The 12,989-nt window shown below is 35.3% G+C and overlaps 1 protein-coding gene across 2 annotated transcripts; it reads left to right on the top strand.

The window, feature by feature from the left end:
- Nucleotides 1-1,307: 1,307 nt before the first annotated feature.
- Nucleotides 1,308-10,701, top strand: LOC306903116 (adhesion G-protein coupled receptor G7-like). Of its 2 annotated transcripts, none has more exons than XM_079472065.1 (17): nt 1,308-1,397; nt 2,445-2,660; nt 3,319-3,423; nt 3,517-3,620; nt 3,720-3,872; nt 5,359-5,450; nt 6,084-6,214; nt 6,489-6,551; nt 6,677-6,748; nt 6,929-7,083; nt 7,790-7,975; nt 8,544-8,656; nt 8,753-9,084; nt 9,521-9,602; nt 9,729-9,887; nt 9,981-10,140; nt 10,374-10,701. In XM_079472065.1, the coding sequence occupies exons 1-17, from the start codon at nt 1,364-1,366 to the stop codon at nt 10,380-10,382; spliced, it is 2,166 nt and encodes a 721-aa protein (XP_079328191.1). In that variant the 5' UTR covers nt 1,308-1,363; the 3' UTR covers nt 10,383-10,701. The 2 variants fall into 2 exon arrangements, with proteins under 2 accessions (XP_079328191.1, XP_079328190.1); XM_079472064.1 differs by having other exon boundaries at nt 10,319-10,700.
- The last annotated feature ends 2,288 nt before the right edge of the window (nt 10,702-12,989 follow it).

Here is a 12,989-nt window from a genome sequence, read left to right as displayed (position 1 = left end):
TTTTTATTTTCTTCACACTAAAGCCATTTCTCCAGAAGAAAGCTCGCTATAATACGGATTTAAAGACTGAATCAAACATGGTTCCTTGAAAACAGTTCTGTTTCTGGAGACATAAGACAGGGATCACACACAGAAATTGGCCTAAACTGTATAAGATATCAAAATACTGTAAAATAACAGGTTTGTGATGTTTTTCTGATAGGGGTTTAACCATATTTAAAAAACAGTACAATTGTGTAAAATAACAGTTTTCTTACAAAGTATCTCAAGCTGTTTTTTTGCCAGCATTTTGCCCTTATTTCCCTTTATTTAGTGGTAGTTAAGCAGTTGTAAAGCACAGAGTAAATGCCCTTTTCTTCTTCATCATCAACATGTTTTCCATATATTCCAAATATGTTTATTTTTTTAACAATACAATAACACTCTTGTCAAATTATAATTTTGTTAGGTATAGCATGATATCCACAGAGAAATGTTTACTCTGTCTTCTCATAATCTTTAAAACAGATAATAGGTAAATGATTCGCAGCGATTAGGAACAATGCGAAGGAAACAACTCTTTATCATGATTATTATTTGTTACTTATCTTAGCTTGACATTAATCATCACCACAATACTGATTTCGTAATAAAGATGTCTGTGTTAACATTCTGAAGTTTGCATCAGACAACATATTCCACGTGCATATTAGTTTGGACTGACATGAGGATAAGTAAACAATAAAACTTTATTTATTAGTTATTAAATATTTCTTTGTATTGTTATTGAAAAACCATTTCTGGTAACACTTTACATTAAGGTAACCTTTACAAACCATTTATAAATGTGTTCATTAATGATTAGTAAGTCATTTACAAATGCACTATGAAGCAGTTATAACTGCATGAATAAAAAGTGGGATTCTAACAAAATACCTGCCAAATTTAATTTGCATGTATTTATTCATTATTTATTTGACTTGAAAGCAGATTTATTATTATCTTGATGTTGTTTGCAATAAAGGCTGTCAGACTGTGTGTAATGTTGTTTTTTTATACCTGCTCACTATTTGGCAGGCATTTCGTGAGAATCCCCCGTTTATTCAAGCACTTATAACTGCTTTATAATGCATTTGTGAATTACTCATTAATCATGAATGAACACATTTATAAATGCTTTATAAAGGTTAACTTATTGTAGATGAACTAATATCAATGGTATACAAAATGAAAAATTGTGGTTTTCCGCCTGTTATGTTTGTAAATGTGATATTTCCTCCATTGATGTACTGCCCACTATATAAAGCAGACAGAGAGAAGAATCGTTCAGTTGTTTAGTAGTTGTTAGGCTTGTACCAGTTGGATATTATCCATCGTGTTTGCAATGGACATCTGTATGTTCTTGATGTTTACCTTGGGTAAGATTCATTTTTGAAAATGTAAAAAAATATTATACGAATGAATGAATACAATGATAGTACCATGGATGTTTATTTATATTATAAATTTATTATTTTATAATGATTGAGATAATATTATTACTTTTATGAGGGTGAGTTGTTTTATTGGTTCATTGGTATGTAGTACACCGTAGTACTTGTTCATATATTTTTCAATTCTCTTATTAGTCTGTTGGTGTGACTTGTGAGTTATTTGCATAATACCATAGTATGTCCACAGCGTACCCATTTTGCATCATTGTGTGTTTTCCAAGTTCACACGAACACAGTTACGTAGCCTAATTTGACAACCACACAACAGACTACTGTTCAGACAATGCCGTAAACTAATTTGAATAAGTTGTACAGTATCCATCTGATACTGTACAAAAAACTTGCATGGAACTGCATTATTGTACACCAGATGGTATTGTAAATCTCTGTATAAATGTACAATACAGTTGTATTTGTTAACATTATAGTTAATAACCATGAGCCAACAATGAGCAATATCGTTTTTAGTGATTTATTAATCTTTTTAAATGTAGGTTAATTGCAATACTGTTGTTTGTGTCTGTTCATTTTGCATTAAGCAATGTTCACATACACAATGTTTTAAAAAATGTATTAGTGAATGCTGAAATGAGCTTAAAAAATTCGTTATGATCTATTCTTTAGTGAACATATTAGCTAATGCATTAATCAATGTTAACAAATGCAATCTCGTACAGTCTCACTTACAAAGCTAATACAATAAACAATAAAGGTTTGCTGCGATACTTTTTTGCTTTAATAGATTTTTTTAACAGCTTTTGGCATTAAAGCTTCATTTTGAGATGCAGAAAGAATCAATAAGAAATTATAATCCTAGTTAAATGTTTAGACGCTGTTCGACAAAACTTAAGGTAAGGTAGGCAGACTTTAAGGCAGTGTTTGTCCAACTTGGGCTGCAAGCCGAACAGACTTTATGCTAATAATTATAAATCTGGCTAGGCAAGAGAAATCATGTTTTTTCTCTGTAAACAGCTGTTCTTGAACAGGGTTGGTCTCAAAACAACACAGTTAACATCACCACAGCAACACCACCCCAGAACCCAACAGTCATCAGTGCCACACACCTGAACACACCAGTCAACAGTGAAACGCTCAACGACACAACTACACCGGTTTGCCAAAACGGGGTCCCCATACATGGATTTTGTCTCTGTTCAGACGATTGGAGTGGACCTACCTGCAGCATTTGTAAAACAATTCAATTTATATTTAAATGTTGATGTGTATTATCTCTTTCGTCAAGCAATATTTCTGTATACATATTTGGTCACATTTTACACTGCAAATTTATGTAAAGATATATTTAGTATATTTGTCTGTATTATGTGTATAGACTATAGATTGTTTGGATTGACAGCTTATGTTGTACATGTTATTTTAGATAAACCATCTCTACAAGTACATGTTAAAGGTCCAGTGTATGAAATTTACGGCTCACTCTCCCCCTCCCTTTCGAAGCACTACAGCTGACACAGGACAACTATTTTGTCACGTTTTTGCTTCTTTGCTGAAGGATATAATGTATTTACGATGTGCGCTCTGTAGAGCAGTTTGTCCCATTGGGGCTACTGTATAAACATGGTGAATTCCATGTAAGAGACCCGTGGTATATGTAGATTGAAATAGCTCATTCTAAGGGTAAAATAAACATAACGCTTCATTATAAATGGTCTTTATACACCTTTGAAGACATAGTCATGTATATTATATAGCATTTCTGTTAACAGATACCAAACAAATCACACATTGGACCTTTAAAATGTTTGCAGAATTTACATTTATGTTGAACTATCCATAGGCTCTTTTAAATTGAATGCAGAATTTACATATGTCATATGTTTTACAGCAACTTTTTGCTCTGAAGCAAAAAAAAACACATTTACCTTTCCTCGAACTGTCCTGGGCCAGTTCGCTTCCTCTCGAGAGCTATGTGATGTGTCAACACCTAATGGTACTCATCCTCGTAAAATGCGGTTTTAATGATATAAAAACTACAGTTAATGTTTTTCCGAATGTCTTTTTATTCCGAGTTATAATTTTTCAGCTGGGATTCCACTGGCATCAGCCCTCTGTGACATAACTACTCAGAAGTTTGAAGATCCAAATATTCTAAATTGTAGTTTGTCCTTGGACACCATTTTTGGAAAGGTAAGCAATCAATGTCACTTGATAACAATATTAAATTAGATAAAACTCTATATAATAAAGTTTCTAACTGTTTGTATTACATTTTTCTTTCCAATTAAGATTTCTGTGGCTTCTTTGGCAGATAAAAGGAAATTAGTTTCCAGCACCCAGATCCTCACATCTAAACCAGAAAATCTAACTCCTGGCAACATCACAAACGCAGTGAAGATAGCCAAAATTCTGCTCTCTGATGATAAATCCATAGAATCAATGGTAATGCATCTTTCATAAAAAATAATTTGTTCATAGAAATTCACTCAAATATGAAAATTCTATCATAATTGACTCCCGACCTCAGCAAACTAAAAAAAATCTAAAACTAAAAATGCCATCATGTACATTTTCTTCCCACTTTATGGTATATGGGGCTTGAAAATGGTAAAGCTTCAAGAAGCACATCCATCACTAAGTAGTCCTGTGGGCCAAATGTCTTCAGAAGCAAAACTATATTTTAAATCATTAAATGGATAGCCCATTTAGTGATATTAAAATGTTTACCGGCAGGTGCATTGTAAAACATTATAGTGAAATTCACTAAACGTAAATAAGTTCATTCCACAAAATAAAAAAAAAATGTTGTCAACTCAACAGCTGAATATTAAGCAGACCTTTGTCTGAATGAGTTTTTTGTTTTGACACGTTAACTCCATTGACGTTAATATCAATAACTTCATATTACATTCATATCACACTAGTTGTCATGTGCGTGTTTTGTCACAAGCGATGTTTCACGAGTTCGCCCTCGCCGATAAACAGCTCCTTGTTGGGATAGATGGTAAAGCATGGGAATGCAGGTTATGCGTATTTGGCGTGTCGTACAGGGAGTGGGCTCCGAGGATCTATCCGAACCCGGAGCACTCTACCCTGCTCAGAGCAAGTGCTGATTTATATGCTTAGGTTCCTCCCGAACGTTGTTAATAAAACATCATGTATGAAGATAGCACGACGGCACATACAAATAATTTGTTTGACTGAAAAGAAATATTCATCATTTTAATTAATTTTGTTGGATTCCCGTACATTTATTACAGTATGTGGGACAATGCTGGGTTGTTTTAACCCATTGTCGATAAACTAACCGGGTTGATGAAACAAGACTGGAATTTTAAAATGCACGTTTTACTTGTTCCTATCTTTAATCCGCTTTGGTCTATGTGGATGGTAGTTTGTGTTTTGTTTTCACGGAAGTAGTTTGCATTTGGTATTTTTATCTCACAATGCATCGTAACCTTGTCCGCCTACTTTTCCATGCTTCCGATGAAACAGATAGATAAACTTGGTAATTTGACAATCCCAGGTACAACTTTTTGACCCCACCAAAGACTTGACGAATGGTACAGTGGCTCGGTGGTTAGCACTGTTGTCTCACAGCAAAGAAGGTCCCTGGTTGAACCCCAGCGGGGACGGGAGACCCTTCTGTGTGGAGTTTGAATATTCTCCCTATGTCCGTGTGGGTTTACACTGGATATTATGCTTTCCTCCCACAGACCAAAAACATGTTAGGTTAATTGAAGATTCTAAATTGTCCCTCCAACTTGTGTGGATCAACTTGTGTCGACCAACATCTGTGTGTATCAATTGGTTCTTGCCATTATTATAGCCATAGAGGTTGGAATGGCAGAAGTTAATAAATAAACATTGCCCTCTGAGCGCCAGAGATACAGGTTGTAACCTTTAAAGCTCTTTGTTTGTTGTGCAGGGTATTGTTGTGTCTACAGTAGCTGTGGTCAGTCAGCTCCTGAACACCAATCCTGTGCAGTTCTCTGAAGTCAACCATGATGAAATTTCTAAGTATTAAAAAATGTCACACACACACACACACACACACACACACACACACACACACACACTTCACTGCTTGGGCTGGGAATCATGAACAGTATCAATGAGTTATTCATGTGTTAAAGCATTGCACCAATACAGCCATGGCGAAAAAGTTATGCCAGTGAAAGTGATCTTTTTGTATTTACTGATTTTATAAGATGACCCTCCAGTTATAGATTTAGCTTTTAGAAAAAGGCTTTTTATATAAGTGTCTTATATAAATAAAATGCATTTGCCTGTATTTTATAGTGTTGATACTTAGAAATATGTGGAGTTAGGAATCATTATTTTCTCAGAAGTTCTTCTGAGAGTATAGTTTCGAAGAAAACAAAAAATATATTTTGAATAATGTTGTTAAACTAAACAATAATGGCCCCCATTGACTTGCATTATGAACACAAAACCACATAGACATTTCTCAAGATACTGTATGTTTCACAGAATAAAGAAAGGATTTTGATTTTGGGTGAGCTATACCTTTCAGGAGCTAAATACTTTATGATTCCCATCTCTGTGTACTCCCACAAATCTCACGACGTATAAATGTCAGCATAATGCTTGAATGTACCGTATATCTGAATTTGTATTGTGTTTGTGTAGTTTAACACAGACTCTTCAGAAAGTCTCACTGCTTGAGGACTTGAAAACATCGCTGGTGCAGCCAAATTTGGCAGTGCAGTCTTTTAAGGGGACAAGTCCAATTCGACAAGCACAGTTAACCTTGTTTAATGGTACGTACACAACAATTTAAAACAATCTTTGGCTGATACTTTAAATATGTGATCTGTAAAAATCTCTCTCTCTCTATATATATATAGCCAGGACTAAAAATAAATGTAATTCAATTGTGAAAATGTAAAAAATTGTAACGTAAAAATGTACACATTGTAAAAAGAATTGCGGGGCTTGCACAATTGGCATTATTACTGGCTTTAAGTCATTTTATCTTGCTAATGCGGTAACTTATTATGATTATTATAATTATGATTATTTTCTCATCTACAGAACGGAGTGATACTTTTTTACCTGACAGAATTAAACTGAATTCGAGCCAGAATGTGCCTAAAGGTAAGAAATTTGTATATACATTTATTTCTTGAGTGATAGTGGAGCCATATGGTCTTTCTGTATGGAGTTTGCATACCTCGAGTAAACATCTCTCTCTCTCTTGTGCGCGCACACTATCCCTCTAGACTCTGTGCCTGAAGATTTGCCTATTCCAAAAGACAAGGTTGACCTGCAGATCAATATCACATTCAGTACTGGTAGATCCAAACACATTTTAACCACAACATTACGTTGAAAATTTAGATATTACATTACTGGTATAAATCTATTTCAATAACCAGACATTAGGCACGATTAGATAATGTCAATAAAGCACTCTCTCTCTCTCTCTCTCTCTCTCTCTCTCTCTCTCTCTCTCTCTCTCTCTCTCTCTCTAGATTATGATAAAGTTGTCGGGTTTCTTCTCTATGATAGTGATCATTTTTTTCAGTCAAAAAGCTTTAAATCTTCCCTGGATACCAAGAGAAGAGTGCTCTCCGCTAACCTGTTAGAATTTCAAAACATGGAGCTTCAGTTTGCAGTTAAACCATCGGTGAGCAATCTTCTCTGTAATTTCCAACCTTATCAGTTTTGCCGTACTGTTGGAGTGAGCTTCTTTTTCAGCGCCCAGAAGAGATCTCCTCAATATCTTTAGTATTTCACCTTGACATGAATGAGATTTAATGGAGAGCAAATGGAAACTTTCGCTTAAGTCCTGTACACGTCTCCATTAAAGTTTCAGAAGAGATCGCAACAATGTCACAAACTGAGTTTAAATACGGCTAGTCAAAAGTCAATACTGTTGAAGATCTCAATATGAAGGCTCAAATCTCAAATCTATCCAAATTCAGAAAATTTTTACATTTACTGTACATCTTCATAGTCTTTAAGTATTTGAACAATCGTCTCATTTGTTTCTGTTTTTATTTCTCCTAACAATTTAGGACCACATGAGATTATGCACTTCTGCCATTCCATCTATGGCTATATTATAACAGCATCATATAGCACACACAGCTGAAATCTCCTTAAAAACTTCTGATCAATTGAGCATAAAAAATGTTTCTATTGGTCATAACAGCACTGTCAGACATAATAAATGACTAACAAATTGGGGCAGTCCTTCAATTGGGGCTGTTTTTTGTGACACGTTTGCGTGGCAAACAATAATTACATTCATCCACTCATTAAATAAAGAAATGAGAAGTTATGGACAAAGGTGACCTTATTTATCCACATTTGATCTAACTGTCTTTCAGGATGATTCCACATTGTCCCTCCACAACTTTGCATGTGTGTTTTGGAGTTACTCCAAAAATGACTGGAGTACAGAAGGCTGCACGAAAACAAATAATTTCTCGGGCCATGTACATTGCAGTTGTAAACCCTCGGATGAAAAGAATTTCAACTCGCATGAAAAGAATTTTAACTTTGCCATCCTCATGGTAAGCTTTACATTTACAACAAAATCATATTTATTCATTCATTTATTTATTATAGTTAATTCGCAAAATCCTTTTGTTTTTCAAAAATCATGTTTTTATTGTGCATTCCAATAAATATCAATCAAACTGCGGCTGTTTTTTTTTAGTAAGTAATATTAACTAAAACAAATCAGCTAACTAACACAATAAAAGTCCATGAAACATGATAACACAATAAAAAGAGAAGGGAAGTTGACAAGTTAAACCAAAAGGGAATAAACTGATAATCTAACTGAATTTGATGAGGAAAAATGATTTGAAAAATAAATGATGAAAAGATTCAATATTATAGCAACCATGTTTTTTTTTTATTGAAACCCGAAAAAAACTACCAATCATTTTTATTTATAAATGTATTGTCAAATGGCAACAAAACGTGTTTAGTAGCTGATGTAATCTGTAATATATATTATATTATTACTGATGAAATATATGTTATTTATATATTATTTATGATGTATTGCAGTGATTGACTCTATAAAGCCTTCAACGTAGACAAATAAATGTTTTTAAAAATGTCCTTTTGCAGACTTTCAAGACAAACTATCAATATTCAGAAGCATTAAGTTGGATCAGCATTATCGGCTGTTCTGTGTCTATAGTGGGACTGGCTGTCACAGTGGTTTATCAAATTGCGACCAGGTAAAAGAAAGTTGTAAACAGCTCACAATCATACTTCTCAGGCATTTTGTTTCCAGTTGACCTGCAGTTTATATATTCATATGTTTTCCGGCACAGGAATTCACGAGGTAGCAGCCCTACCCTGCTTACAGTGAACATCTGCTTGAGCATGACCATTTTCTACCTCATCTTCATATTTGGCATAAACAATCCTATCACACATGCAAAAGAGGAAAAATTTATTCCAGAAAATACAATTCCTTCGTCGGATCACAAGCGGTACCCAGACGAGGGTCCCTGCACCATATTTACAGCCTTGATTCATTACTTTTTGTTGGCCACGTTCACTTGGAATTTTCTTTTTGGGATTCATGTGTTCCTCCTCTTCAAAGCGACTATTACTGGAGCACCTGCATGGTTTCTGAAGGTGTCCGTTGCATTTGGCTGGGGTAGGAGACAATAAAAGTTAATACAACCTCAATTTAATTGAAAATAGTGTATAGTTGAGATATGTAATGGCCAAATAGTGTTTAATTGTAAGGACAAATGTAAAGGGATAGTTTAACAACAGAAAACAGAAATGTTATCATCATTTATTCACCCCCGTGTCCTCCAAAACCTGAATGACTCTTATTTTTCTGTGGAACACAAAAGCAGACATTTTGAGAAAAGTCTCAGTGGTTTCGTGTCAAATGCAATGGAAGTCAATGGGGGCCGGTGTTGTTGGGTTACCAACATATATCTTCTATTATGTTCTGCAGTAAAAAGAAAGTCATACAGGTTTGAAATGACATGAGGGTGAGTGAATAATGAAACTATTTGCATTCAGAAGATTACGGCCTAAACCTTTGCATATGACTGTCCATATACATTTTCTTATCTCAGGGTTTCCAGCTGTCATTGTTGGTATCTCAGTGGGTTCCACTTACAGAATGGATGAGCCTTTAGGTTATCGACAAGAAGAGTTGTAAGTACTACCTAATATAGGGTTTGTCCATGTAGACACTACCATAGTAACATAATGGGTTCTTTAATGTCAGATCTCAGTTCTTTCACTTGGTAGAAGTTCACTTGTAACCCTTCCTTTCTTAAGTTGCTGGCTGGCTTCTTCGGACCACAAACAGCAATTTGATTTGAGAAAGCCAATGTTCTGGGCATTTCTGCTTCCTCTGGTAATCATGCTCATCTCAAACACCGCAATGTTGCTGCATTTCTCTCACAACACCTGTAAGACCAACCCTATGTTAAACAGGTACCTAAACCAATTCTCTTCAGATTCATCTATTCATACTTAAGCAATCTTGTTGGTGTCACCCAAAAAGGTTTAAGTGCTCTTGTCTTCTAGATCCCAACAAACTTCTACGAGGAAGAAGCTTCTGAGTAGCTTTACTCTAGCTGTGATGCTTGGTCTGACCTGGGTCACCGGCTACATTTTACTCATCACCCGTGAACAAACTCTCCACTTGATCCTGAGCGTAGTTTTCTGTGTCTGCAACACAACACAGGTGTGAGAATTTTTTTCTTTTCCAACCATTTGCGTGTTGCGCCCGTACAGGCCCGTCAGCCAGCCTGTTATTAAAAATAGAGTCGTGTTGCTGAATTCAACTCATATTACTAAACTTTATGGATTGTTAACATGCAGTGCTTCTATATTCACTTCACATTTTCTTTCCATTCCCAAAGGGCATACAGATATTCGTGTTATTCACACTGAGATCTTTCTTAAAATCAAATCCAGGTTTTCTGAATAATTTGAATGCACCAGACATTGGCCTTCATAGGAGAAACTTCTTTCTATGGAAGGTTAAGTTACCGGAAAGCAGAGAAATCTACACACCTGCAAATCCTGACTCTCTCAGACCACCCGATGTCATCAATGCCAAATAAACTGTTATTTTAAACGTGACATACATTATTATATATTTATGGTAATGTATCACATATATTGATATTAGATGTTGAAACTGCTGATCACATCAGCTTTAAGGAACTATGTAAAGAATTACCCAGATCTATTAAATTAACTGTGTATCTAAAACAAACAAATAAAGGTTATTCAAAGTTGTATCCATGGCAAACTGATATTATATGTGTTCGGAGTAAGGCATAATGTACAGGCAGCCGGTTGTTATCGCAGAAATAAGCCCGAACAGCGTTAAACTAAGTGGGTGAGATCGGGAAAGGACCACGAGCCGGGACTGGAACTCGGGTCTCGAACTTGGGTCGCCCGGAAGCGCTACAGCGCCACATGTCTGTGCACTAACCACAAGGCTATCGGCTCCGATAAAATTGAAATATTTTATTAGCTCATTTTTATACGGAACGCAGACCTTCCGCGAGGAATAGCCGTTTTCATTAGGTTTTGAGGTAAGAAACGACGTTCAACTGTCACAAACAGGCGATTTGGTTGAATCACTATGTGTTATGAAAAGACATATTTATATTTAATTTGTCAAAAAAAACGCATTCCAAATTATTTGCTGCATCAGGGTTACTCGTTTTGAGAGGTTGTTATCTGGGAATAAACTGACCTGCAAATGTCGCGACTGGCCAATCAGAATCAAGCATTCCAACGAGCTGTGTAATAAATGGTACTGTATACCTTCGTTATAAAACTGCAATGTTAAATACTTCTGTGAAATACGCTTTATCCTGTAATAATAATATTTTTAATAGTAATATTTGTTAATTTATGATGTATCTTGATAAACATAAAAAAACTAATCGTCTGCAATAAAAACTCAGACTGAGTTTGCTCATTCATTACAGCCCCATACATTATAAACAAACATAAACAAAATCGAAAAGACAAAGAATAAAGAATTTAGGACAATAAGTATTAACACATCATATTACACTGTGTGTCAGGTGTGTTGACTGTAACTTTCATACCATTTCTTTCCCTTTTAAATGTTTGTGATGAACTAAACACGTGTTCCCTTATGGGTTGAGAATATTGTACATTTTAAGAAAAAGAAACTTAAATTAGGTTCAAATGTCGTCACAATGTTGTCAGCTGAAAATGTGAGATAAGTGGTCTGGGATACGGCTTTTAGCTTGGAGGCGGGGCCTCCACACCTGTAACGCCTCTTCACGCTAGTCCAGCAATCAAAACGGGCAACGATGGACAGGCTCTCTGCACATTGGATGAGGTCAACTGTCACTCACCTGAAACCAATGAACGTCGCAGTTTTTAAGGCGAGCTGCTGTATACAGTGTTGCCGACTTAGCAATTGTGTACTACCCTAGCAACTTTTTTTTCATAAAGCACCTAGCAACAAATTTAGCAATTTTTTTATTTATTTGGCAACTTTTAGCAACTTCTGGAAAGTGACTCTAGTCCAAAAAACACATGAAACGGCAAGGGCGTGGCGAGCTGGTAAGGGCATCACAACTTCCAATAGGAAAATTCAACTGCAGGCAGCACTCAGACGTTTTTACCTTTTTACAGCGTATATTGTAGAATTAAAACACTTTAGACCCAAATGTCAAAGAATTACTTGAATAAATGAACAGCATTAATAAAGCCCCAGTCTTACAGATCATTAAATAAAAAAAGTTGTTTTAGGGTATATCAACTACCACAGTGCTTTAATTGTTCAGTTAATGTGTAGTTTCAATGGTAAATTAGAAAATAGCCTACATAAACTGTAATTGTTCAAAAGTGTTTAACTGTTCGATATCAATGTTGTATTTAAAAAGAAAAAAAAATCTTATCATGAATAAGTGTTGTTTGTATTACTTTTACAAATGCTGTGTGTGTATGTGTATGTATATATATATATAATAAACAATAATATCTACGTATTACATATAATGGCGTAGGTTTGTGTTGCGATTACGTAATGACGTCACAGCGCAATGACGTCTCAACGTCATTTAGCAACTTGTAGCAACAAATCGATCTGCCTTTAGCAACTAACCCTGTAAATTTGTTGGCAACACTGGCTGTATATTGTTCGCAGAAGAAGACGATGAACACACGTCATCCAGGGGCTGCTGGCATAAGATAAACAGACAGTGTAGCTCGCGATGCAGGTAAATTATGAAGCGATCATTTATTGTGAAAAATAATCTGGGGTTTATTTAGTCCATTAACGTCATTTCCGGATTGATAATTTCCCAGGTTTATTCTGAGTTTTAAAAAGCGCGATCGACTGTCAGTCAGTTTGAATGCGCGCGCAATAACTTTGCTTTGGGAGCTGACTGACGTCATGCACTGCACGATAACGTTTATTTTTAACAAAATCAGATAAGACAAATTAAATAAACAACTGCACATTTCTTTGTAAAATTGTAAAATTACAAAACTAATCTGCAATTTTAAAACAAAGTCCACATCAAAGAAAACCAA

The sequence above is a fragment of the Barbatula barbatula genome, assembly GCF_947034865.1.
Source record: "Barbatula barbatula genome assembly, chromosome: 13".
In the NCBI taxonomy this organism is placed as follows: Eukaryota; Metazoa; Chordata; class Actinopteri; order Cypriniformes; family Nemacheilidae; genus Barbatula; species Barbatula barbatula.
Note: the sequence above shows the minus strand (reverse complement) of the source record. Positions and strands in the feature narration are given on the sequence as shown.

What these genes read in the sequence shown, in the direction of transcription:
- LOC306903116 (XM_079472064.1), top strand. Translation starts at nt 1,364, where the DNA reads ATGGACATCTGTATGTTCTTGATGTTTACCTTGG. An exon ending in GTTCTTGATGTTTACCTTGG is followed by an intron (nt 1,398 to 2,444) that starts GTAAGATTCATT and finishes CTCTGTAAACAG; the next exon opens with CTGTTCTTGAACAGGGTTGG. An exon ending in GAGCCAGAATGTGCCTAAAG is followed by an intron (nt 6,552 to 6,676) that starts GTAAGAAATTTG and finishes CTATCCCTCTAG; the next exon opens with ACTCTGTGCCTGAAGATTTG.